General features: G+C 41.4%; 2 protein-coding genes across 14 annotated transcripts in view; one reads left to right on the top strand and one right to left on the bottom strand.

The window, feature by feature from the left end:
• LOC114776268 (microtubule-associated protein 4) overlaps positions 1 to 5,787 on the top strand; it is a 67,306-nt gene extending 61,519 nt beyond the window's left edge. For 7 of the 13 annotated variants that reach the window (XM_028966768.1, XM_028966758.1, XM_028966782.1 and 4 more), the window contains 3 exons: positions 64 to 176; positions 1,573 to 1,744; positions 2,410 to 2,551. In XM_028966768.1, coding sequence (XP_028822601.1) covers positions 64 to 176; positions 1,573 to 1,744; positions 2,410 to 2,417 — 293 coding nt within the window. In that variant the 3' untranslated portion in view covers positions 2,418 to 2,551. The other 6 variants (XM_028966746.1, XM_028966743.1, XM_028966745.1 and 3 more) reach the window with 2 other exon arrangements.
• A 9,975-nt stretch (positions 5,788 to 15,762) lies between these two features.
• Positions 15,763 to 26,101, bottom strand: LOC114767255 (myosin-7). Its single transcript, XM_028958863.1, has 39 exons — positions 26,064 to 26,101; positions 25,899 to 25,940; positions 25,542 to 25,754; positions 25,289 to 25,432; positions 25,051 to 25,207; positions 24,941 to 24,968; positions 24,753 to 24,858; positions 24,556 to 24,648; positions 24,412 to 24,475; positions 24,237 to 24,335; positions 24,045 to 24,148; positions 23,835 to 23,973; positions 23,631 to 23,749; positions 22,854 to 23,003; positions 22,589 to 22,759; positions 22,205 to 22,514; positions 21,954 to 22,039; positions 21,336 to 21,541; positions 21,138 to 21,261; positions 20,910 to 21,046; positions 20,572 to 20,827; positions 20,237 to 20,479; positions 19,983 to 20,159; positions 19,762 to 19,907; positions 19,583 to 19,673; positions 19,103 to 19,492; positions 18,885 to 19,011; positions 18,680 to 18,798; positions 18,376 to 18,572; positions 18,092 to 18,275; positions 17,843 to 18,008; positions 17,558 to 17,682; positions 17,167 to 17,475; positions 16,885 to 17,088; positions 16,496 to 16,792; positions 16,320 to 16,424; positions 16,135 to 16,230; positions 15,893 to 16,027; positions 15,763 to 15,783 (listed from the first exon to the last, which is right to left on the bottom strand). The coding sequence occupies exons 3-39, from the start codon at positions 25,740 to 25,742 to the stop codon at positions 15,763 to 15,765; spliced, it is 5,826 nt and encodes a 1,941-aa protein (XP_028814696.1). The 5' UTR covers positions 25,743 to 25,754; positions 25,899 to 25,940; positions 26,064 to 26,101.
• Between the last annotated feature and the right edge of the window lie 1,259 nt (positions 26,102 to 27,360).

Below are 27,360 nucleotides of genomic sequence, written 5' to 3'. Positions count from 1 at the left end.
ACTCAGTGTACAGTTTTTAATGTTTTGTTTTGTTTTGTTTTCAACAAAAGCATTTGTTTGCAGGGGGTGGTGATGTGAAGATCGAGTCCCACAAACTGAACTTCAAGGACAAAGCCCAGTCAAAAGTGGGATCCATGGACAACGTGACCCATGAACCTGGAGGCGGTAATGTTAAGGTGAGTCCTGGACATAAGCCACACCTACTGTCTTATTTTGGAAGTGATCTGAGTGAAAAGCTTGTGTGCTTCATGCATGTGTTTTAATATCTTAGTGAGACATGTGAGTAGTATCGGATGGTGACTGGGAATCTAATTTATCTAGAAAATTCTGGCCTGGACTATTATCGAATAATTTGAATAATAAACCTTTTTTTCTAACCTGTTCACACATTCCAGTGTGTATATGAAAATATTGTCTGGTCACTGCGTGATCCTTGTGAAAGTTGGCTATTTATCTATGCAGTTGCAAGATCCATGTAGGTAATGTACTGAAGATATTGTGTGCAGTACATGAACTTCACCAAGCTTTAAGGTGGAAACTCGCTTTGCCCCTCTGCGTTTGCCCTCTGGTCCCTTTTCTTGACTTTTGCCAGCTTCTGTGTGGGAAGACAAGCTGAACACGAGGAGCAGTTGTGATGTCACCTGTCCCCTCAGCCTATCGCAGTCCATTTTCAGTCCAGCCACATGACCATCGTTTTCATGGCTGCACCATAAAACATTGGGAGGGTTGAGAATGTGTACATGCACATCTCATATATTCAGATTTTTTTTTCATCTTCATGGTCACCTTTATTTGCAGCTTTGTGTTTGTATGAAACAGCACTAAGGAGATGGATGATGAAATCAAGGTTTTTAATTGTATGACAGAATTTTATATATCCTTTCACCTGGATTTCATCATCTCTTTTCCCATAAAATTATTTGATGCACCATCTTATCATGGTTTCCATATACATCCATGCAGTGTTGGAATTTGAGCAAGTAAAGTCAGTTTTTATTTATTAAAACTAAAAGGAACAAAGGAAAGGAAAATAGTTGGATGAAAAAAAGTATTTAGTAATACATCTGCTGTAATCAATAATCAATTTAAATGGTTAGAGGGGAATGAAAGATATTAAAAATAACACAAATAATTACTTTTGATATTAAGTCATCTGTAACTCTTGTAATAAGTAATAAACTCCTGAGTAACTCCTTCCCAACACTGCATGCATGCCTGTCTCTTTATTTTATTCATTTATTTATTATCATTTTATTCATTTGTTTATTATTATTTTTTTCTCTAATTATTAGGTGTTACTCCCCTAGGTGCACTGACAATTATATAAATCCTTGTTTTGTTAACTTTTCTGTTTTGCTCTACCGTTAATAATAGTGTCTAAAAATGTCTAAAAGGTTCCAACATGCTGTTAAAAATGTCCAGGTCTGGTTTTCCTCAGCAGTTTAGCTTCAACACAGACTTTTCTGTTGAGCTCCTGCTCATTTGATCCCATCCCTCTCATACATGCACACATCGGCGCCATTCCACTGCCATCTCACCCCCTCCTTTTGACACCCTACTGTGTGTTTCTAGGCTGAGGGGACCCAGGAGACTGCTGAGGGGAGTGGGGCTCCCTCCAGTGGCGCCCCGGCTGCTCAGCCGGAGGACAGCCCTGCCCAGGAGAATGGGCTGAAGGAGGGCGCCCCCTGCGGGAGCGAGGGCCTCCGGGACCCCCAGGGCCTGGACTCACGCATCCCTGAAACAAGTAAGTTTGTGTGTCCCGCTCCCTTTGCCCTAGACATGACCCCTCTCCTCACCCCAGCCCCCGATGAAGCATGGGCGTTCCTGGCTTCATGGAGTCAGGCTATGCAGAAGTGTTATGAGGGTCTTGTATTCACGCTCAGAGAACAGCAGACAAGGACAGAATGTTGTCCTTGTCTGTGACTTCAAGTGACCAAGTGACTTCAAGGGACCAAGTGACTTCAGTGCCTTAAGACACATTCCTGCTGCCTAAGGACCGTCCACATGACTGCAGAGATTTTTTCAATGCGTTCATTTGACATTTTCTTCTTCTTTTTCCATAAGCATGCTTCCTCACAGAAAGGATAAGTGAATGATAAGTGATATTGCTATGACAGTCCAGTAGGTGGCAGTACAACTTGAAAATTCCATACACAGCCTCCCAGGGGTTCGCTGTGTTCTCACACCAGTTTCCAGGACCAGAGAACATTTCTCTGTTTTCATGTGGATGGGGCCCTCAAACTGATAAAATGTGAATTTCAAAGCTCCCAAGATTCTGAGACTGTGACTTTACACTCACTCTCATCAGATTCGGACAATTGAATATAATCCAGATGGCAGATATCATGTTAACTTTCACCACACTTTAAAGGCCCTGACCACCAAATCATTTTGACCTCTTCTTTTCAGGTGTTTAATTCTACTTTTTGCTATCCCTCTACCCTTCTCATCCCACCATCCCCGTCTGACATCTCCTCTCCCTCCCCTCTCCTGCCTTTCTGTCTCTCTTTTCACTCCTTCCCCCTCCTTCCCTCTTCCTCTTTTTGCTTATCTGCACTCTTCGATGCAGATTGAGTCCTTCAAGCTCAACTTCCGCGAGAACGCCCGCTCTCGCACGGACCACGGCGCCGACATCGTAACCTGGCCAGCCCTGGCTGACAGCCCCGCCCATCTCTACCCGCACCCTCCACGCAGCGTCTCGCTCAACGACTCCCTCGCATCCCCGACCACCTTCCTCCGCTCCCCCTCGGGCCACCTGTTCGCCTCGCCCACGGGGCAGGGAGGCGTCGGGAGCTCGTTCTCGGGACACAGGACGTGACTTCATCCAATCCCACGATTCCTTGCGACGTGTTTTTCTCTCTGCCGTGTGTATGTAATTGGTGACTCTTGTCCCTCAACTAATCACCTTATTTTCACACCTTTGGCCTTGTTGGGTGACATTCTGCTGATCTGTAAGAAACACTTTGGACTGGGCGCAGGGATAAAACTTAAGGAGGGTGGGAGGGGCTCCCTGGAGTGCCGCTCTCCATGCCTGTATACTCTGGTTGCACTGCAGCGTTGGGATCGGGATATCATTTGGGCCTTTTGTTTCACGTGATGGTGTCGCAAAGAACCTCACACCCGCTTTTCCCACAGCATCCACACTCACACTCACATTGACTGTAACGCTACGTCCTCTGGAGCATGGTATTTAGTCTACACTTGTGCCCTTTACCGAATCCTTAAACATCCCTCTCTGCAGCAGCACGTCCTAACAAGCAATTAAAAACAGTCTTGTGCATCCTGTACGCTAGGCATTAACACACACCGTAGCACACATTTCATTCTCGACCATACAGATATGGCCCCGCCTCCTTGCTGTCCATCACAAACACTGACATTTTATGCCGTATAGTCTCTTTTAGTGTTAGGCTCTTTAAAATCTCTTTAAATCTCTAGTGTTTTGTGGTTTGTGTGTTTGGATAAAAAAAAAAATCCATAACTTAATTGAAGCTTGTGTTCTGTTTTAATTTGTTCGTTTGATGTCATTTATTTAATTTCTTTTCCTTTGGTTTCTCTTGTTTTTCTCGTTAGTTTGATTTTTCTTTTTCTTTCTCTCTTTCCTTACTCTCTTGAAGCAATACAGCAGTCTTTGCCTATAGGATTAAAGAATCCTCTCAAATAGACGCACATTTTTGAAAGCTTAGGACAGACATGGAAAGTTGTCTTTGGGTAAGGGGAAAAAAGGGATCAGATGCACGTGCAGAGTTGATGGTAAGGTGTATGTGAAGTGTGAAGGCCAGTGAAGGTGAAGGTATGTGAGATCATTTGGAGCGAGATGAGATCATTAGTGTCCAGTATGTGCCTCCTATCCAGCATACCTGAAATTGGTGAGGAACCGACGGGATGTGTGGAGAGATGGGGAAAAATTGGAGTGAATGTCATTCAGATGCTTAAACAGTATATATATATATGGTTTTACGAAGCTTTGGGCACAATATCTGCTGACCGTAATTGTGAGAGAGAACTTAACTCAGACATGGGTGGGACTTTCAGTTTTCTTTTCCTAATGGTTGCTTTCAAGTAGGACTTTTATTCATTAAAAAATGTCAGACAGACGGGTATCCAAAGTTAGCAACAATAAAACTGCAGCTGTCTGTCAAACTATTAAAACCAAACATTAATAAATGCATCTGCCCAAGGAATATGAATTTAACCACTGGATGTACATTGAGTTATCACAATTTTTAAAAATTGAACTGGATGAACTGAAGACACCTTAGGACTTGTGAGAGTTTGCAATGAATACATTTTAATCATAATTTAACATGTAATGTATTTTTAACTTTTCATGTGGTGGCACTATAGTTCTCCTATAGTAAAATGCATTAACAGTAATCACTGGTGCATTGGAATCCCTTGAAATATGCCAAATTGTACTTTATTAAACACAATGTTACTTTTTTGCCAATAATTAGCTCTTTTTTTTATCTAAATGAATTTGAAAAATTATATATATCACTGAAAAGCAATGAATCCCGGCAGTGGTTTATATCTGAAGCAAAGGTTTAGATTTTTTATTTGTAGATATTTGTGTTTCTGGGGTGCTGTGTTTTGTGTGAAGGGACGTGTCTGTCATGACTGTCGACTTTCTGGGGGTTTTCTGTTGTTTTTTTTTCTTGTGCCTGTACACAGCCATTTTGCAGTCAATACAAGTACCACTTATCCCCTTGCTACTTGCTAGCTTGCACTTTCCTTGGCTCTATAACGACACATATGTACATGTACATAAATATATATTTTAGTGTTTGTATACTCGATAAATGGCAACCAGAGGAACACATAACACAATTAAGAAAAATAAATTAAAAACAAGGTATATAAATCAACGAAGGTCATAAAAAAAATTAAGAATTTTATTTATACGCTTAACAAGGAGTATTCCCCTATTGAAGTAATTATTAATTATTGATATTATTGTTACTGCTAAGCTGGTCTGCCTTTTTTTCTGAATAAAGGGCTTGAAGTGAACAAATGTTTTTAAAATATAATGTACTGGAAGATGCAGGATTTTGAATTGATCTTGTGTTTTTCTTGCTTTGGTGTGCTGGCTAATCTGGCCTGTGTGCGTGGGAATAAGGTGCACTTTTTTTTTTTTTTTTTCGAATCAGTGTTTCCACAATCACATTAAATCCACACCCTTTGTCAAAATCCACAAGCCAATAATCTAGTCTTAAGGAATATAAAGGAAAACAATAGTAATAATAAAATGAATGCACTCTAAAAATTTTTAGAACTGCCCTTTTCAAGGGGGAGGTGACCCCAAAATAAAAAAAAAACGTGGGATTTTCAGCGGAACGTGTACGATTTGCACTGTCTGATGTGCCATGGAAGAGCAACAGGAAGTAAAAGGAGGGGTCAGTTGGGCATCAGTGTTGCCCCAGAATGCTAGGTTCTCACCAAGCATGGCCTGTCCTGGGAGGTAAAGGGAGATGTCAGTGCTCTTTCACAAATTTTATTTTTAATTTTTTTGTAAAGAATAATAGTGGATATGTGTTAAAGTGCTCCGCGTTATGCCGACAGGAGCCACTTTAGACGTGCTTCTGCGGTTAATGTGCAAGCATACTAATGTAGTACACATGCTGAATACAGTGGGGTGTGTTAGGTTGACTTGTGTAATTTGCAGAAAACTGTCATTTGCAACATTTTTTTTATTATTCCATTTTTTGGGGGGGAGGTGAAAGTGTTTATTGTGGTCAATTGTTAACTAGTGATGTGATTATTAAACTAAAAATAAAATAAAAATATTAAAAATACTTACATTGTGCATCCTTTTTTTTTTTAGCATAATTTCCTCTACGAATAAACATTTCACTTGTTATTATCATATATAAAGTATTAGACAGAACATATATATCACATATTGCAACAAAATGATTGTGTGGGAAAAAATTTTGATATAAAAAAAAAAAAAGTAACTTTCTGGAAAGTTCTCTTCGTACACCCACCACTCACACACACAGATTTGGGCAATTTAGTCACCATTCCATGTGGCATCTGTGCATTTGTGAGTGGAAACCAGAGAACTGGAGAATGCCACAGCAACATGGACAGAACATGCCGTTTACACATTTTTATCTAAATGAATTTGAAAAATTATATATATCACTGAAAAGCAATGAATCCCGGCAGTGGTTTATATCTTAAGCAAAGGCTTTGTTTTTTTATTTGTAGATATTTGTGTTTCTGGGGTGCTGTGTTTTGTGTGAAGGGACGTGTCTGTCATGGCTGTCAACTTTCTGGTGGTTTTCTGTTGTTGTTTTTTTCTTGTGCCAGTACACAGCCATTTTGCAGTCAATGCGAGTACCATGTATCCCCTTGCACTTTCCTTGGCTAAATACCCATGAGTGTCTCATTTCCACCACGTCATAAAGATTCATTGAAAAAGAAATTTCGTCAAAACTTTTTTGACAAAAAAATTGGACAAAAATAACACTACCCTCTCAATCACTTAGGTGTGTCTGCCACACATAGCACCATGCATGCATGCAAATGTCTTGGTATGTTACATGCCAATATTCATAGATATATACATTAAATGTCACATTCAGCCTCTCAGTAATGCCGCCATATTTGGATTGGGTTTCAATCTCATTCAACCACGCTTCTCTGACGGTGAAGTGAAGATGCCAGACTTTTGGAGATGAATTCATCTTGTATGTTACGAAATTTTTTGTTCGACAAATAATGTTATTCATGTTACAGACCACAACATCTGTCTTCATAGAAAAGGTTCTTATATATAGTCTATAGTTAGTTCACTTTCTATAGATGTTTTCCCAAAGTTACACAAGCAGGTTGTTGGTGGGTTACAGCCACCCCCACCTCACAGGAAAGACACAGCTTCTGTACTGACACATGTACATATGACCACCTATGACCACTCTGTGGACTTGGAGGATTGAACATCCTCAGTCACCAGCTACATCAAGTGTGTTGAGGATGTCACCGTCTCCAAGACCGTAATCACCCGTCCAAACCACAAACTCTGCTGGTTCTCTGCTAAGCTGCGCAACCTGGTGAAAATCAAGGACTCTGCCTTCCATTCCAAAGACAAAGAGGCTTAAAGTGAAGTGCTTGTCATTGTTATACACATCAGTACAGCACCCGGTGCACACATTGAAATGTGTTCTCTGCATTTAACCCATCACCATTGGTGAGCGGCGGAGTGGCACATCAGTGGCACCTTGGCGGTTCGGGATTCGAACCAGCAACCTTCTGATTACAGGGCCACTTCTTTAACTGCTAGGCCACCACTGTCCCTTATTCTACATCCAGAGCCAATCTGTCACAGGCCATTAAGGAGGCAAAGCAATTCCTGCACATCTTGCACATTTTGTCTTGTCTTGTGTCCTGTTTGAAAAATCCAACATATCCACTTACAAGCATCCTACATGATGCTGTCCAGTTATGTCCTGTTTGATCTGTTCATTGTACAGAAAAGTTATCCTATAGAGATACTGTACAGTATTTTAGTTTTAGTTAGTATAGTTTAGTTTAGTGTGTATATACATATATATTTTATGATTGCACTATGGGGGGATCTGTGGGAAGCATTATTTCAATACACGGTATACTGTGTATACTGTTATACTGACAATCTTGAATCTTGAATATATTACAGTTCATTGTCTATAATGAGGAATTCTTGACAAATCTATAGAAAATGCCTCTGTGTATGGACCTGCCCTGTCTATAGTTTTTTTTCCCAAAATACTATACTATACTATATTTACCTCTGTTGCACTATTGGTTTTGCACTCTCCTGGTTTTGCACTCTCCACCATGTGCCCTTATTTGTATATGGTGTTTTTAAAATTGTATATTGTGTTTTTTTTTTTTAATTGTATATATACTTTGTATTCAATGTTACTGTTACTGTTTTTGTATTTAATGTTACTTGTATGGGTCAGAGAGTAACGTAATTTCAATTCTCTGCATGTCCTGTACATGTGGCAGAATTGACAATAAAGCTGACTTGACTTGACTTGACTTGACAGGCAAATGAATGTTCATCTTTCATATTACATATAAAAAATAAAGAATTTTCCTTGTCTGAAAAATGTATTGTGTACAATTAATTGTCTAGAGTTGTCTACAAATTCATACAAATACTTCTTGGTCTGGATAAAATCATAAATAAAAACGAATGAGTGGTAAAGGCTACAGGGCATGTAGCGTTCTCATGACAACTGCCAGGGTCTTTCAGCTAACATTTCCAGCCTTTTTAAAGGTGTTTGTATATGCACTGTTCTGCATGTAGTAGGAGTTTCCAAAAAACAATTTATTCAATTTATTTGCCTAAATACATGTGTTTGAACCCAAATTTACCAGTTTATGGTCCTTTAATTCTGTAAGCCACCTTTAGCCTGGATAGATGATCATTCATTTAAAAGGAGCTCTACCCCATCCCAAGATGGCGGCTCCATTGACGGCCCGTTTCAACATGACCAGAAAAAAAAAAACACCACTCAATCTGGCAACACTGCTTTGCACTCCCCACTGACAATAAAACTGTGAAAGCAGGGGATTTGACAACCCTGTAATGGTGCAGTAGGACCTGGATAGTTTCAATTAACAGTGTTTAAATTAAAGATCTCAGACTCATTTTTCTTAAGAACGATGACAGTAAATCACCTCAGTAGTGATGAAGTGCTTTGAACAGCTGGTCAGAGTCTTTACTACCGGTATTGCCCGGTAGTGAAGAAAGAGTCATTTCTTCACTACCAGACACACTCGACCCACTGCAGTTTGCCTACCGTCCAAACCGCTGTACAGTTGATGACATCTCCCATCTCCTCCACACAGCACAAACCCACCTGGACACTCGGAAGGGAAAATATGTTAAAATGCTTTCCATTGAATATAGTTCAGCATTTAACACGATAATCCCTTCCACACTCACCACCAAGCTGGAGCACCTGGGACTCAGCTCATCTCTCTGCCAGCGGAACTCCAACTTCCTACATCATCAAGTTTGCTGACGACACTGTCGTGGTGGGCCTGATCTCCGACAACGATGAGACGGCGTACCTGGAGGAGGTTGGAAATCTGGAGAATTGGTGCCAGAGGAACAATCCCCACATGAACATCAGCAAGACAAAGGAGATAATAGTGGACTTTAGTATCAAGCAGGAGAGGAACTACCAGACCCCTGTCATCAACAGGAGCCCAGTGGAGAGAGTGGGCAGCTTCCTATACCTCGATGTTCACATCACGCAGGACCTGTCATGGTCCTGTCACATCAACACCATGGTGAAAAAGGCCCAGCAGCGTCTCTACCACCTCAGATGCCTGAGAGACAACAGACTGCCTTCCAAGGTGCTCAGAAACTCTATTCCTGCAGCATAGAGAGCATCCTGAAACATCTCAACCTGGTTCGGGAACAGCACCATGCAGGACAGGTGAGCCCTACAGAAGGTGGTTCGATCAGCTGAACGCATCATCTACAGCAAGCGTGAAGTCCAACACAGAGAGAATGAGGAGGAGCTTCTTCCCGCAGGCTATACGAGCTCTCAACAACAAGAACACTACATAGGACAGAACGCTAATACACTTTCATTCACTTCTGGACCCTATCCCCCCAGAATTTTACAGAAATTTTGCACAACTTCACTTTACACATTTGCACACCTGTACCCTACCTGTTACACATATTTTACGTTTGATAATTCTTACTTGTATGACGCGCACAAACGTTTGGTCATAATTAGGTGTTTCGTTTCTTGTATTTTATCCCATATCCTGGAACACACTCAGGGAAGAGTTCGGTCTTACCACCAGGGGGCGCTATCACTGGAGGGGGAATTGGCGTTAACTCTCGCGGTATTTTCTCCAGATAAAGAAATGCCTGCACGAGCGAACGACACTAACGATTCCTGCCTGTGTTTTCTCTGTTAAATACAGGTTAGTATAGTGCACCACTATTTCTAAATACACCCACTGGGTATAATGGAGAAATTACTCATAAGAGCTGTCGGAAAACACGACAGGTATCACATGGTTCGGAGTTAGTAAAAGTGTAAGACACGTGTAGTTCAGTGAAATGGTGGCCGCGCCGTTCGCGTTTCTTTGTCCATGTTACTACTGAGAGGTAGAATGAGTGCAGTGGCGTAACAACATAGTCATGGGCCCAGGTGCGAAAATTCAATCCGGGCCCTTATACTTTTTCAAATTTATCCCGAGGACGTTTTAGCTCTAATACATGCAATACACATTAAGAGTGACTACAATCCTCTCTGCAAAGAACCAGAAGCACAGAGGTAGTTTATATAGATTGTAATTATAAATACAAAAATAGTGTACTACATAGGATCAATTACATGTGAAAACATTTACAAAATGTTTGTTATTAATACCAATTTACAGGGTAATCTAATATAACCGCATTAACATCAACTCGCATGGAAATATGAGAACACTCAAAGCACTGAAACATTCAACGCTGAAACTTCAAGTGTAGAAAGCTTGCTTAAACTCGCACTGCCCAGAAACAAAACTTAATCCAACTTATTTAACTGTGCAGAAAAAAAAGAAAATGATTCATATGCATACAACCCCCAATATGCGTGAATTAGGCCACTAGAAGGCCATCTTACGAGCCTTACGTTGTGCAAAATCATCAACAATGTCCCTAATATTTAATGCTCTGGCTCTCGTGTTTTCAATGGACAGGATAGCTAACCCACTGAACCTCTCCTGCCCCATGCTGCTCCTTAGGTAGGTCTTAATAAGTTTGAGCTTGGAAAATGATCGCTCAGCTGTTGCCACAGTCACAAGCAATGTCAGAAACAACATGAGAGCAGTACACACTTGAAATCTCTGCTTTAAAGCAGGACCTGAATGAGAGAAGTTGTGTTGGGAATGTTGGTGCAATGTCCCTGCTATAGTGGTCTGACAAACGTTTTGCCTTTTCAAACAGTTCATCATCAACTGCGATTTTGAAGGGTCATAGGGTGTATAGCCTCAAACACATGACAGGTTTCCCGCATACATGATATTTTTGAGAGAGCTGGCTGATTATGATGTCCAGAGTGGCATTGAATATCTGCACTCTGAAATACTTCTCTCCATTGGTTAAACGCTCATCTTCTGATAGTTCGTCAAAGTGACGCTTCACTCTCCAAATGTAGTTTGGACACCCCATTTACTTGCGAGCATCTGCGCTGTAGCTTTGGCCTGGTCAAAAGCACTCCGATAGTCAGAGAGTATCTGTATAGAATTTTCCAGCAACTGCATTCTCCCTAATTCTGGCCTGTACTCCCGAGTATATGGCACTCATATTTGCTGCTCCATCGTAGCCTGTCCACGACATTTCGAGATGTCAAGGCAATTTCGCATAATGCTGTCTAGTACATTAACTGCCAACTCACTTGCTGATGTATTCACTGTCTCCATGAATCCTAAAAAAGACTCCATCACTTTAATATCGACAGCTTTATCCATTGCATTTCGCACTATTGTCACAAATCTGTACACTTGGCTAAGTTGGTCATGCTTGGACAGATCCTGCGTAGTGTCCATTATGGTGGAAAAAAATGGAGCTTCGTTAATATCGACTGTAATGTTCTGCTGAACCCGCAAAGATAATATATGAATGAGCTCGTTCTGGATAGCTGGACTGAGGTATTAAAGGTACCTTGTGGGCGGCTTATCAACTCTTTCAGCACAGGATCATAACACGCCAGCAGCTCAATTATAGAAAATTCCCACTATTTGGCTGTCCTAGTACCTCCCGATGACCCCTGAATGCTAGGTTGTAAGAAGCCAGAGTTAGTGTCACATTGACAACGCGCTCCAGCACTTCTCTCCAAAATAGTACGGCATTACGCACATCCTTCTCCAACTGCGAATCAATGGTCCCATGGAGCTTCCATTGCTCGTAAGCAACACATGATCCGATATGGACCTGAGATGACTCGTGAGATTCAATTTTTTGGGATAAATACCCCCAATCACTTACTCCATTCACCCATGCGTTGTTATAATGGGGTGAACTGCGATCCCCAAACAGCCAGCATGGTTCACAGTATGCACAATCCAATTTTGGTGAATAGCAAAGCCAATTCCGTGACAATTTAATACCAGCCTTTGTTTTCGTGTGATAAAACACATCAGAAAAACAGCGATTATGCTGTTTTTTTGGGAAAGGACCGCTCGGTTTACAAGAAACTCATAGTTAAGATGCAACGTTTAATGGAAGCATCCAAAACATTTTCTCCAAAATGTCCCCTGTCTGCAGGATAAAGGTCTTCCCTTGCTCTTGTCCTGTCCGATCTGGACCACTGACTTCAAATGAACTCTAGAATTGGGCTGCAACAAAGACAATAGGAAGTATAGTAAATGCTAACATTTAAACATCCTAGCCACAGTTATCCTATGGGCCTACTCTCTACTTAAGACCTAATTAATCGCATTTAATCGCACATACATACAGACATTACAAGAAGTTTTTTTTTTTTTTTTACCATTAATTATTGAATACAAGCCTATAACTGGTCATGGCATTTTTATCACTGACTGAACCAAACCTATGAATTAGATTACAGTATATGACAGTTGTAAATGTTGATACATTACTTCTCCCAGCTCTCTGTCACACACACACACACACACACACACACACACACACTCACTCCGGCCACAGCGCCGCCCCTCTGGAGGTCTGGATGGATAAAGCTAATGCGGCTATTCCAGGCCAATTTTCCCTCTCCTGCTGCCTCTAGCTCGACCAACAGCTCTCCTACAGACACTATGACCAGGTTCACCTATGCCACACACTTTCCTGATGGGCAAAGTGTTGAAATAAACATGTGTTTGTGCTTTGTGACCACTTTCGCCTTGCATGGCCGCTCATCTGCACTCCAAAGTTGCACCAGGAGACGCATGAGCATCAAAATCGGCCAAAAACATTAATAAGACATCATTTATTAGACATTTAGCTGTTTTTTTCTACCAAATCTATCTGAACCGAACTGCGCTCTGGCTCACGCAGCAGCGATCTGGGACTCGGATCTCCTGCTGTTTACTCCATACTTTTTCTGTGATTAATTAATCTAATTAATGAGCTAAATTCCCAGACCTAGTCTAATCAAACATGTTCTGTGTTATATGTTAGGCTAGCTTCTGGTCCAGAGCTTACCTGTTACATGACAGTTCACAGTTACTGCTGCTATGTGTCCTGTCCTCCTCATGACCACTCTTGGTTAAAAATCCAAATTGGTCTACTTTCGGGAGTTTTGCCACCCTTTCCTTTAGCTCTCTACGTTCCTGCCGCTTCTTGCAGCCGTTCTTGGGTTTGAAGGGCATGCTACTTGTTTTGGTAAGCACGATGATTGCAGTGTGCTGCCATCCATTAAAAAAAAATCACAATAAAACATTTAGCCTTCCCAGAAACCCTTGCTGTATGTCAGTAGAAACAAATATACTCTTTGGTTGGATTTTAAAGCTGAGTTTTTTTTTTTAAAGGATGCGGGTCTGAGGTAGTGACAGGCCCCCAGAGATCACGGGCACCGGTGCAATCGCACCTGCTGAACCGGCTATAGTCACGCCACTGAGTGTATTATTTATGTGTACATATGTTAAGACCACTGATGTGCTGTGGGATGGGAAAATACTAGAAAGATTCTGTTCAAGGTGCTTATGAAAGCAATTATTGCATTTACAGTCAGGTCCATAAATATTGGGACATTGACACAATGTTAACATTTTGGCTCTATACACCACCACAATGGATATCAAATGAAACGAACAAGATGTGCTTTAACTATCAGATTTTATTTGAGGGTATTTACATCCAAATCAGGTGAACGGTGTAGGAATTACAACAGTTTGCATATGTGCCTCCCACTTGTTAAGGGACCAAAAGTAATGAGACAGAATAAGAACCATAAATCAAACGTATACATTTCAATACTTGGTTGCAAATCCTTTGCAGTCAATTACACCCTGAAGTCTGGAACACATAGACATCACCAGACGTTGGGTCTCATCCCTGGTGATGCTCTGCCAGGCCTCTACTGCAACAGTGAGCAGTTCCTTTCCATCTCCATACTCTTCTCTTCCCATCACTGGTACAAGTTTATCTTGGTCTCATCTGTCCATAGGATGTTGTTCCAGAACTGTGAAGGCTTTTTTAGATGTTGTTTGGCAAACTAATCTGTCCTTCCAGTTTTTGGGGCTCACCAATGGTTTACATCTTGTGGTGATTGTTGACTTTAACACAGATACACCTACCTCCTGGAGAGTGTTCTTGATCTGGCCAAATGTTGTGAAGGGTGTTTTCTTCACCAGGGAAAGGATTCTTCGGTCATCCACCACAGTTGTTTTCTGTGGTCTTCCGGGTCTTTTAGTGCTGCTGAGCTCACCGGTGTGTTCCTTCCTTTTGAGAATGTTCCAAACTGTTGTTTTGGCCATGCCTAATGTTTTTGCTATCTCTGTGATATGTTTCTTTTGTTTTTTCAGCCTAATGATGGCTTGCTTCACAGCTCTTTGGCTCTCATCTTGACAGTTGACAGTAACAGATTCCAAATGCAAATAGCACACTTGAAATGAACTCTGGACCTTGTATCTGCTCATTGTAATTGGGATAATGAGGGAATAACACACACCTGGCCATGGAACAGCTGAGAAGCCAGTTGTCCCATTACTTTTGGTCCCTTAACAAGTGGGAGGCACATATGCAAAGTGTTGTAATTCCTACACCGTTCAGCTGATTTGGATGGAAATAAAAGCTGATAGTCTGCAGTTAACTAAAGCACATCTTATTCATTTAATTTGATATCCATTGTGGTGGTGTATAGAGCCAAAAATGTTAACATTGTGTCGATGTCCCAATATTTATGGACCTGACTGTATATTATGTTAAAACTGTTTTGTACTATTATGAAAATGGTTGTTCGATAGGTTGAAAGTACAGGCATGTGGGTTGATTCTGTAAAGGGGATAGCAGATATTGAACGAATGTAATATTTGAATAATATGTATTTCTGTTGAGATATTTCACTGAGATTAACCTGTGAGAGGACTGAAAACGTAATTCAGGAAGTGAGTATATGTAAATTGTTTGTAAAGTTGAGTGTAAAATGTTTTTTCTTGAGATAAAGAAATGCCTGCACGAGCGAACGACACTAATGATTCCTGCCTGTGTTTTCTCTGTTAAATACAGAAACCGCAGACACAAATACACTTTTTAAATCTGTCCCAGTCCCGGGGCGCTGGGATCTGTAACACTTGCAATATTTGCAACATTGAGGTCAATAGCAGTCGCAAAAGCATTTCACCGCATATCATACCGTGTTTGTGACAAATAAAAATTTGAATTTGAAAATTTGGAATTTAAATTACTGTATATCTGGTTGATGTTAAAATATCTGGTGGTAGGGATTATGATGATTTATTACAATTGTGATGGTATAACATTAAGAAGCAGTTTTGTTTTGACTTGCCTGAATCTGAAGGTTAGATCTCAAATATTCAAAGTAACAAACTTTTTATCAGCCATGTTTACCAATTTTTTTGGTATTTTTTTTGTCTTGTGATGAAAATCTATTTTTTACATTCAGGTTATACATGGCTTTATGTAGTCATCTGTGTTTCTGTTATTCAACCAGTCTTCAACCAGTTTTTCATTGCTGATTTATTTACTTCTACAAATTTCATTACTGGAAAGTGGACACTACAGCACTTCAAACAGAGGCTTTCCATGAATGTCTGCACATCTTCTCATTCTTCATCATGTCCTTTCTGTATTAAAGAACAAAAATTTCTAAATTAATATAATACAGCAATTGATATAAGGCAATTATTGGAACAAATAATGATTTGCATTTCAGTTTAGGTGATGGTAACTCACCTTGGAGCCAGAATCGCGGCTCTTAGCTCTAATCTTGTTGACCTGAGACTCTGCGATGTCGGCTCTCTCCTCCGCCTCATCCAGCTCATGCTGCATCTTCCGGAACTTGGTTAAGTTGGAGTTGGCCTGCTCCTCCTTTAGCAGTAAAAGTTTATTTTTGCATTAATGAACGATGATCCACATTGATTTTCATTATCTTTTAAACTTATTTCAGAGAAAATTTACCAAAAAATTTAACTTACAGCCTCCTCTGCAGTTCTCTTGTAGGACTTGACTTTTAGCTGCAATTTGTCCACCAGATCCTGAAGACGGGACAGGTTCTTGCGGTCCTCCTCAGTCTAAAAGTACATTTTTGATTAACCTAGTTTAATATTTAATTGATATTTTACTAGAACATTAAACACAAAATGCATGAATAAAAGTAGACCTGGTAGGTGAGCTCCTTGATGCGTCGCTCATATTTGCGGATTCCTTTGACTGAATCACTGGCCTTTCTCTGTTCCATTTCCATCTCGTTCTCCAGCTCTCTCACCTAATTAAAAGTAGAATCTGAGAAAAGGTTCTCAAGAAAACAAAACCGTATACTATTGATCAGTATCTCACCCTGGCCTCCAGCTTCTGGACCTGCTTCTTGCCGCCTTTCATGGCAATTTGCTCAGCTTCATCCAGACGGTGCTGCAGGTCCTTGATGGTCTGCTCCATGTTCTTCTTCATGCGCTCCAGATGGGCACTGGTGTCTTGTTCCTTCTTCAGCTCCTCTGCCATCATGGCTGCATCAGTGATGGCCTTCTTGGCCTTTTCCTCAGCGTTCCTGCACTCCTGCACAGCTTCCTCAACCTCGGTCTGAAGCTGGGATGTATCGCCCTCCAACTTCTTCTTCTGGTTCAGCAGGCTGGTATTCTGTATAAAAATAGTGATTTAGCACAATATATTTGAAACAGTTGGTGAATAAAAATTGGACTCTTCGGTGAGAGACTTTTCATATATTTTACCTGTGAGTGCAGCAGCTGAACCCTCTCACTGACATCCAGGAGCTCCTGCTCAGCCAGCTTGCGACCTCTCTCTGTCTGCTCCACCAGGGATCTCAGCTCGTCCAGTTCAGCCTGGAGCAGATTGTTGCGTCTCTCCACGATGGCGATGTTCTCTTTGAGGTCATCATTGCCACGTAGGGAATCGTCCAGCTGCAGCTGAGCATCCTGGGACAGAAATGTTTCTGTGTTATTGTATTGGTCCATCTTTACATTAAATTTGTGTTTCCAGAAGGTCCTTCATACTTTGAGATGTCCATGGAGACCTTTGAGCTGCTTCTGGGCCTCTGCTGCCTGCCTGTTTGCCTGGCTGAGCTGGATCTCCATCTCGTTGAGATCTCCTTCCATCTTTTTCTTCAGTCTGAGAGCCTCATTCCTGCTGCGAGTCTCAGACTCCAGGGAGCTCTGCAGGGTATCCACTACCCTCTGCTGGTTCCTCTTGGCCTGCTCCATCTCTTCATCTTTCTCCACCAACTTACGCTCAATGTCAGCCTTCACCTGGTTGAACTCCAACTGAGCTCTTAGGATCTTGCCTTCTTCATGTTCCAGTGAGCCCTTTTAGCATCAAGTTACAGAAGAAGTTAACCCTGCTTGTCTTCCGACAAACAGAGAGCAATTGCTGAATTAAATGCTGTACCTCAGCTTCCTCCAGAGCAGTTTGGATCTCAGCCTTCTCTGTCTCCAGCTGTTTGCGTACTTTCTCCAGCTCATGGATGTTCTTTCCACTCTCACCAAGTTGCTCAGTGAGGTCAGAAATTTCCTCTAGACATAGCAGAATCAATTTAATAAATATTTCCAACTAATACCTGAACAATTTAGCATTTAAAAAAGTGGACTGTCTATATTGTACCAACTTGTACCTTGAATTGCAAAGTAAATTGTCTAATCGTAACATCCATCATGAGATGAAATATTAATTTACCCTGAAGATTCTTATTCTCCCTCTTCATGGTCTCCAGGTGATCCAGAGATTCCTCATATGAGTTTTTCAGTTTGAAGAGCTCGGTGCTGAGAGATCTGGCCTCCTTCTGTGCACTCTCAAGTTCAGTCTGAGACTCCTCATATTTCTGCTTCCATTCAGACAAGACCTAGAAATCCAGGGAAATACACTCTTAAAAACAGTCACACAGGCCCCCCTTAAATAATTAATATGTGAAGAACAAAAACTCACCTTGTCAAAGTTTCTTTGCTTCTTGTCCAGAGCAGCAGCAGCAGCGTTGGATCTCTCCACATCTACCATGAGATCTTCTATCTCATTCTGGAGTCTGTGCTTAGTCTTCTCCAGGGAGGAACATTTAGCATTTACAGCTTCAACAGCTTCTTCTGCATCCTGCAGACGCTGGGCCAGCTTTTTCCTGGATGACAAGAAGAGAGTGTTGTTGAGAGTTTTTGAAAACATGTCATTTCTGTCTCTGATTTGCTATCTACAATTCTCCTTTAGCATGAAGAACTTACTTTGCTTCCTCCAGCTCCTCCGTCCTCTGGATGGCATCAGTCTCATACTTGGTTCTCCACTGAGCCACCTCAGAGTTGGCCTTGGACAGGCTGCGCTGAAGCTCTGCCTTGGCTTCCTGCTCCTCCTCATACTGCTCCCTGAGGAGGTCAGCATCATGGCGAGCAGACTGCACAGCATGGGCCAGGGCGTTCTTGGCCTAAACATAGAGAGAGATATATTGTTTATTTGTTTGTTTGTTTATTTTTAACGACTTATGAAATTATGGTAAAGCAGTTTATTCATGTATTTTGCTTTTGATAATACCTTGACTTCTTCCTCTAGTTGTCTCTTCAGGTCCTCAATCTGCTGTGTATAGGACTGTTTACCTCTTGTCAGCTGCGAAACAAGAGAATCCTTCTCTTCCATCTGTCTGGTAAGTTCACCTGTTGTGGCAAAGTTGTGTCTGTTAGCACCACAAGCATTTCAAAATTGTAATTATTCATTATTTTAGCAAAATGTTTCAGAATACCATTTTCAGTTTGGAGCTTAGCCTTCTGCATGGTTAAGTCATTGATGCTACGCTGGCCTTCCTCTGCCTTGGTTCTGTATTCACTCATCTGGTCTTCCAGAGTTCTGCACATTTTCTCCAAGTTTGTCTGTGGTTAATGAGTCACTTTTGTTAATTATGGAACAATGTGATTAATTTCCCAAAGGATATTTTTTATTAGTCACACACAGTTTTTATACCTTGTTCTTGACGATCTGCTCCATGTTGGAGACCACGTCATCCAGCTCCAGCCTGAGCTCGCTCTTCTCCTTCTCCAGCTTCTGCTTGACTCTCTGGAGGTTGTCGATCTGCTCCCCCAGGTCAGCGACACTGTCTGCATGTTTCTTCCTCAGTGTGGCGGCGGTGGCTTCATGATGCAGGGTGGCCTCTTCAAGGTCCCTGCGCAGCTTCTGGAACTCAGCCTCCCTCTTCTTGTTCATCTCAATCTGAGCAGCGGTGGCTCCACCAGCTTCCTCCAGCCTCTCGCTGATCTCCTCCAGCTCTCTGGCCAGGTCCGCCCGCTGTTTCTCAACTTTAGCACGGGCAGCTCTCTCAGCCTCCAGCTCTTCTTCCAGCTCTTCAATACGGGCCTACAAAATGGTTCAAACCAGTTCCCTTTGAAAAAGGTTATGGTTTAAACATGTCTTTTATGTCTTCAAGGTTCTATTGTCATTTGTTACCTGCAACTCTTTAAGTTTCTTCTGGAGTTGTGCACCCATGGCTTGTTCATCCTCAATTTTACTGTTTAGCTGGCTGATCTCAAAGTCTTTCCTGTAATAATCAAATATTTTGCATAAGCAAATTATCTGTGTAATTCCATTGTGTTCTAGGTTGTTTGGGGTGGGTCTGTTGATCTTACTTCTTTAACCTCTCTTCCATTTGCTGCTTGTCATTTTCCAGGTCCATTATATTTTCCTGGGTCAATTTTAAATCACCTTCCAGCTTTCTTTTGGCTCTTTCAAGATCCATTCTTACTTTCTTCTCTTGTTCAAGAGACCCTTCAAGCTGTGGAGTTGGCCAAAGTGTAAGTACAAGACAAAATGTGTTGGATTAGACCTTCTACAACCACTGAGTACTAACATCATCCACTTGTTGTTCCAACTTGGTTTTAGCTTTGGTCAGAGTGTTGACTTTGTCCTCTTCACTCTGAAGATCGTCCAGCGTTTGCTGGTGAGCCTCCTGTAGAGCTTTCTTCTCCTTGGTTAACTTGGCAATGATTTCATCAAGAGCTGCCATCTCCTCAGTCAGGTTTTTCACCTGAATTGAGTAGAACGGTCAGTATGTTACCTTTATAAATGATTCGATGATCACAGTTAATGATCATCAGAACTCACCTTGTTCTCAGTGGCATGTTTCTCCTTTTCCACTTTAGCCAGAGTGAGCTCAAGGTCATCAATATCCTTCTTGAGCTCAGAGCACTCGTCCTCCAGCTTCCTCTTCTTAGCAGTCAGCTCTGCATTCATCTCCTCCTCATCCTCCAGCCTTTCAGTCAGTTCTTTGGTTTTGGCCTCAAGCTGGATCTTGTTCTTGATCAGACCTTCACATCTCTCCTCAGCATCTGAAAGATTATCTTGCTCCTACATTTGAGGAAACAATATATAACTTTTAAACATTGTGTTTCAATAAACATTTAATAAACATTGAGAAAGGCACACATTGATGAACTCACAGACTGGACTTGGAGCTGCAGGTCATTCTTCTCTTGGAGGAGAGAGACCATCTTCTCTTCTAGTTCCTTCTTGCGGGCTTCAGATTTGGCGTAAGCCTCCTTCAACTTCTGGAACTCTTCCTTCATGTTGGCCATCTCCTTCTCAGTCTCTGCAGTCTTTAGCAGAGGTTTGATTTTAAAGTACATCTTCATCCAGGGCCAGTTCTTGACACCCATGAAGGCACGGATGTTCCACTGGATTACCAGTAGGGCATCTCTGTAGAAATCATAAGATATGATTTAGTAGCTGGTTGCATTTGTGATTGAAGTGAAGCTTTAGGAGAATAAAATTGTTCAACCTTCGCTCAACAATCTTCTGGAATTCAATTCTTGAAAGAATACCACGAGCCCTGGCCTGGATACCAGTGAGGATGAGAGCAAGACGGTCATCCCTCATCTCCTCAAGGGTACCCAGGAGACCAGCTTTGAAAAACACCTTTACAAGAACATGTAGCATGAGCATGTAGTGAAAAACTTGTGTTATAAACAAATAAAACTCCAAATAGTTTATTTCCACACAACAATACCTTTGTGTGTCCTAACTTGTACTGGTTATGATCAATATCCAGAGATCCAAGAAGTTTCTCTGCCCCTTTTTTGTTGTCAATGAACTGTCCCTCAGGGATAGCAGCAGGGTTCAGAATACGATACCTGCAGGTTCAATACTGGTGAAACGTCTTTATTTAGAAGCATTTAAAGGTGAATTTGTTTGCCATCAAACCCACCTCTGTTTGAAGTCTCCGTACAGGACCCTGTTGGGGAAGCCCTTTCTGCAGATCCTGATGCCCTCCAGCACACCGTTACAGCGGAGCTGATGCATGACCAGGGGATTCTCCATGGCCCCAGGAGTCTTGGTCTCATTGGGGATGATGCATCGCACAAAGTGGGGGTGAGTGGACCTCAGGTTGGTCATCAGCTTGTTCAAGTTCTCCTGTTGATGTGAGTCATTACATTTATATTTGTGGCATACAGAGAGACTTACAACGTGCTGTATGATGTAAGTTCCAACTATGAATACAATCATTTTACTAACTCTGTTGTTGTTTTTTTAACATAAGTCAGGCTATAAGGAAGTTGAAGTGAAAGTGACGTGATTGTCATTGTGAAACACTGCAGCACAGCTCATGGTGCACACAATGAAATGTGTCCTCTGCAACTAACCCATCTAGGCCAACCACTGCCCTGTTACTAGTTACTAGTTAGTCTTAAGTATTTTCTAAAGAGGAAGATCTTCAGCTGCCATTTGAAATGCATGCATATCACATTTTTTCCTAAAGCCTCCCTAACATGCTCAATATCATTTTCAATTATAATTTCAACTAAAAAATGGCAGGAAGACTAACCCTGTGTAGAGCAGACACTGTCTGGAAAGAAGAGCCTTTCTTCTTTTTACCGCTGTCTTTTCCTTTACCTCCACCGCTCTCCGCTGCTGCAATGATATTTAATGATATTAAATTATAAGTAATACATTTTTCATGCATGGAGACACCTAGAACTGGTTGTATGTGAACTTCTAATAACAAGACTTTCTCTGTGGCCTTCAGTATACTGAGTGAGTATATAGTATTACAATCATGATAAAAATAAAAATTACCAGAATCAGCACCAGCGTAGCCAGCAAACAGGTAAGACAACAATTTCATTGTTGACTTTTGATAGAGACCCACAACAGTCTCGTTAAGTGGATCCTTGTTCTTCACCAGCCAGTTGCAGATGTTGTAGTCAACAGTGCCAGCGTAGTGGACCAGGGAGAAATGAGCCTCTGGTTTCCCTTTCACAACCCTGGGCTTCTGGAAGTTGTTGGACTTGCCCAGATGGTTGTCATAAAGCTTGGCCTTAAATGTTGCATCGCTGGCCTTGGGGAACATGCACTCCTCTTCAAGGATGGACATGATGCCCATGGGCTGTAAAATAAAATATATTCACCAAAAACTCTGCATTTGCATATGTGCAACAGTTATAAATCCAGCCCATTCACCTTCTCAATCAGCTCAATGCAAGCCTGTAAGTCCATGCCGAAGTCAATGAACTCCCAGTCAATGCCCTCTTTCTTGTACTCTTCTTGCTCCAGAACAAACATGTGGTGGTTGAAGAACTGCTGCAGCTTCTCGTTGGTGAAGTTGATGCACAGTTGCTCAAAGGTGTTGAACTGTAAAAATGTTTTTTTTACATGCAGTGAGCCAGACTTAAAAAAAAAGCATGGTCAAAAAACATAAAGCATATTGATAAAAATTTGCACTTACATCAAAGATCTCAAACCCTGCAATGTCCAGCACACCAATGAAATACTGGCGGGGCTGCTTAGTGTCCAGTGATTGGTTGATTCTCACGACCATCCAAAGAAACATTTTTTCATACACTGATTTTCCAAGGGCACCAATTGAGTAGTACACCTATGAAGGTTGAAGATGAAAAAATGGCATAAATCTATAAAAGTATTCAGCTGCAACTGACACGTTTCACATCTTTTCTTTGAACTGAACCAGTTGGTGAGTTTCAAGATTTAAAATGTTCAAAATAGAATAAAGAGAAAAATAAAATGAGAAGAAGCTAGTAAATTTAGCAAGCTATAATGCAAACAAAGATATTTTTGTTCAATGAGAAAATAAGACACAGACGTAATTGGGTACAGGCTATGGATTCTACTAACACTGTATCTTTTTTTCTTGGTTCACAGGGAAAAATCCAAGCTAATAAATATACATTGCTTCAAATGACATGAGAAAATTCTCTCTGCTGATTGTTCTTATATATATCATTGCAGCCGTAAATACAAAAGTAAATACAGGATGCAGATCTGCTGTTGAAGAGATCGAAATGTACCCATAATTCACTGCTCTCAAATCATGTGATAGCGTTTGGTCCTGTTTTTGGTTCGGTACACGCCGTGTTTTGCTGCCCACCTGAGTGTGATTACTGTGTTCACAACGGACGAAACGAACTGCACCAAGGGGGGAAACGCACTAAAGCCTGAAGGTGTGAAAGCCCGAAAACAGCGCAGTGTATTTATATTGCTTTACCTGTTGGACATTCTGGCCCTTGGTGACCCACTCATTTCCTACTTTAACCCTAGGGTGACAGAGACCCTTGATAAGATCAGCAGAGTTCAGGCCCATGAGATATGCTACTTTGTCAGCATCTGCAGAGAGAGAAAGATATAGATATAGATGGTGAATATGTTACCAGAACTTTCATGATGTTATAATATGTTCTCCGACCCTGACCTTCAGTGCCATCAGCCTCGGCCTGCTCCTCTCTCTGCTTCTGCTTGAACTTCATGTTGCCATAGTGCATGATGGCACCGGTCAGCTTGTAAATGCCGTTCTTCTCCTCTTGGGTGAAGCCCAGCACGTCAAAAGCTTCCTGAAATTGGTTTAAAAGCCACACGTCATACATATGCTGCGTAAAGTAGATCATTCAAATGTTCAACTCACATCAGTAGCCATTAACTCCTCAGCATCATTAATAGAGGCCACGGTGGTTTCTCCTTGAGAGATGTAGGCGTAGTCATAGGGGTTGTTTGTAATGAGAAGCATCTCTGTTGCAGATGGGGAGAAAATAAGTCCACTTCCACTACATTGCTGGGACATAACCAGCATTAAAAAAAACAAGAAGTATGTTATTACCCAGCAGCTCAGGTTTCTTTTGGGACAAGATCTGGTAGAAGATGTGGTAGTCTCTCTCAGCCTTGAGCTGATAAGTGACACGGGACTTCTCCAGGAGGTCTGGTGGTAGAAATTATAGAATGGAATGGAATGGAATCCAATCTCAAATTCTCATTTCAAATTGCCATGAACTTACAAGTTTCAATGTCTGCTGAAGAAAGCTTTCCACTGACCCCAAAGTGAATACGGATGAATTTACCCTGTTCAACCAGAATGATACAGATATTGCATTTTTTGTAAAACATGTGAGTGCAAGCGTATGGCCGTTACGAGAACTTACAAATCGAGATGAGTTGTCATTTCGGATGGTCTTGGCATTACCAAAAGCCTCCAAAGCAGGATTAGCCTGGATTATTTGATCTTCCAGAGTACCCTGGAGTTCCAACAGTCAACATTTAAACCTGTCATTTTAAAGCAAGACGGGCCTAATAGCCAATGGGTTTGTGTGGGTGAAAGAACTGTCCAGCAGGACTGTACCTTTTTCTCCTGTGAGGCATCCTTCTTTCCAGGTGTTGCAGCAATACTGGCAAAGTATTGGATGACCCTTTTCGTGTTCACTGTCTTTCCAGCACCAGATTCTCCACTGTGAGACAAAAAACATGCAGTCAAATGAAACAGCAAAAAAAGAACAGTATATGTTAGGTGAAAGACAAGCTTGTACATACGTGATGAGGACAGACTGGTTTTCTCTGTCTGCATGGTGAAAATAATGAGAAAAATGAGCACATGGACGTCATGCGGTCAAGAACTGTGAGCTCTTCGAAGACTTTTTCACCTGACAGCATGTACTGGTAGGCGTTGTCAGAGATGGAGAAGATGTGGGGAGGAGCTTCAGTCCTCTTCTTCCCTCTGTAGGCAACGACGACCTCCTGGTTGTACACCGGCAGCCACTTGTAGGGGTTGACGGTGACGCAGAACAGCCCTGAGTAGGTCTGTGGAGGGGCAGAGTGACTTTTTATATCAGTCATGGTTTAGAAACCGATTAACATGAACCAACTCGGCCGTCAACTCACGTAGATCATCCAGGCTGCGTAACGCTCTTTGAGGTTAAACAGCACGGCGGGCTCGTGCAGGAAGGTGAACATCGCCATGTCCTCGATTTTATCGAACTTGGGCGGGTTCTGGGGGTGGACGTCTGCCTCTTTCACCGTGACCGTCTGTTATATACAAGGACATTTTTAAATTGCTTTACCATCCGAATGCTTCGCTATTGTGTATTGTAGCATTTTTTTTCTTTAAATAAGCGACCAACTTTTGACTGCACACCTTCCCAAATTCAGTGTCAACGGTGACTTTGTCACCATCTCTGCTGACCACGGAGGCCTTCACATATTCAACCTCGGGATCTGGCACAAAACATTCCTTCTTCATGTCGAAGGGGCGTGTTTGGGCCTCCAGACGCTCTTTTTCAGACTTTCGGAGGAAAGAGGCAGCTGCCCCGAACTCCTCCATGATGGCTTCAGACATGTTTAATTCTTACTAAATTAAGAAACAATTTTTTTGAAGATTATTTGACCCTACATGGGCACGTGATAATCATTACTATCGTACTATTTATTACTCATATCCATGAATCTTTCAGGATGCTTACAAAGAATTTTATGTTTGAATAAAGTCCCTTACCTGAAGTTGTCCAACTAAAGAAGATTGTGTGATGTGGTTGTCCTGGTGAAAGAACAGAGATGAATGTACAGAGCACACAATGATCCTTTATTATTATTATTTTTCTATTTGCCCATACAGTGCAGTTTCTCCTTTTCTGCTGCATGCGCCCCTGTGGTTGCTTACCTTGAGGTGGTGCGGTTTTGTGTGTGAGTGAGTGTGTTCCAAACCTGCCTTGTAATCCGTTTTTATACATGGATGATTGTCCCCTATTGGAGGTACAATCTCTGGAATCAGGAAGGCTGTGACGATCCCTGTCTATATTTGGTGAAGGCAAGTGGTGGCATCTGTTGCTCTTTTTGGGTGTGAGGTTGAAAAATATGCAGCGTGTGTTGGGAACAGATATAAAAGAAAATCTTTTCATTTATTTTTATTATGTTTTATTATTACTTTGTTATTTAATTTATTTTACTCAAAAACAACACAATGATGCAAAAATTATTCATTTGATTAAATTTACTCTTGTATCATACAAATGAATTTCTTAAATTATGTACAAAATATTATTACCCCTCTCTTCCAATATTTACATTATAATTTAAAGTTACAGTTTTTTTATTACAAGCAAAAACAAATTAACATTTAGCCTAATTTTTAAAAATTGAATTAGAGAGTAAAATCACTGCATTATATCTTGGTGAGCTACGATGTGGTACTCCTGGCTTTTGGTGTCACTATTGTTGAGGACAAAGACAATATTTGTGCATCACCTCCTGCAGATGATCTCTCAGAAGTGCCAGGTCAAACAGCCTAACAAGCTGTGCTTCTCAATCAGGGACAGGCATCTGGCTGGAATTTCACAGGGTTATCTTTGTCGTCAAGGATAAAAGCAAGGAAACAATGCACCATGAACAAGATGGCCCTGAGCATACTGTATGTCCCTCAGTGGTAGACACTGCTGTGAGTGATAGTACCGACCTTGTCTTGACCTTTGGTAAAACCAGACAATGGACTGTGAGACAACTGTTGCACTTTTTAACACAGCACTCCTTTTGTCTACCAGCTGTCACTTCAGCATGTAGCATAGCATGCACCAGGCTTGCTTTGTGTCATAGAGACGAAAAAAAAATTATTAATAATTTTACCATAGAGGACTCAAAATCTGTCAATAAATGAATAACCTTTCATTTGAAGAGACCTGCTTTGATCCATGGGAGCCACTGTGTTGGCATGGCACAAATCCATCAAGCACTTTACTTAGCCTTAAGTCACCCCACTCCACACTCAACAATGCTTTATGGAGGTCCATTCTCAGCTGTTGGCTTACCTCTTGCTATCAGCACCTCAGACCCTAAAGTGGAAGGGTAAGGTACCTTAACCACTCTTCTTCAGCCTGATGAACTCAAGAACCGCTACTGTCAAGTTCTTCAAACTCACATAGTAAAATGTGCAGTAAAGCCTGTGATATTGTTTTAAATCATTA

This window comes from Denticeps clupeoides, chromosome 2 (assembly GCF_900700375.1).
Source record: "Denticeps clupeoides chromosome 2, fDenClu1.1, whole genome shotgun sequence".
In the NCBI taxonomy this organism is placed as follows: Eukaryota; Metazoa; Chordata; class Actinopteri; order Clupeiformes; family Denticipitidae; genus Denticeps; species Denticeps clupeoides.
Note: the sequence above shows the minus strand (reverse complement) of the source record. Positions and strands in the feature narration are given on the sequence as shown.

Coding starts and splice junctions, on each gene's coding strand:
- LOC114767255 (XM_028958863.1), bottom strand. CDS start 25,742: ATGTCTGAAGCCATCATGGAGGAGTTCGGGGCAGCTGCCTCTTTCCTC. Junction 21,542..21,953: donor CAGTGTCTGCTCTACACAGG/GTTAGTCTTCCT, acceptor TCACATCAACAG/GAGAACTTGAACAAGCTGAT. Junction 16,028..16,134: donor AGAGAACTGCAGAGGAGGCT/GTAAGTTAAATT, acceptor TTACTGCTAAAG/GAGGAGCAGGCCAACTCCAA.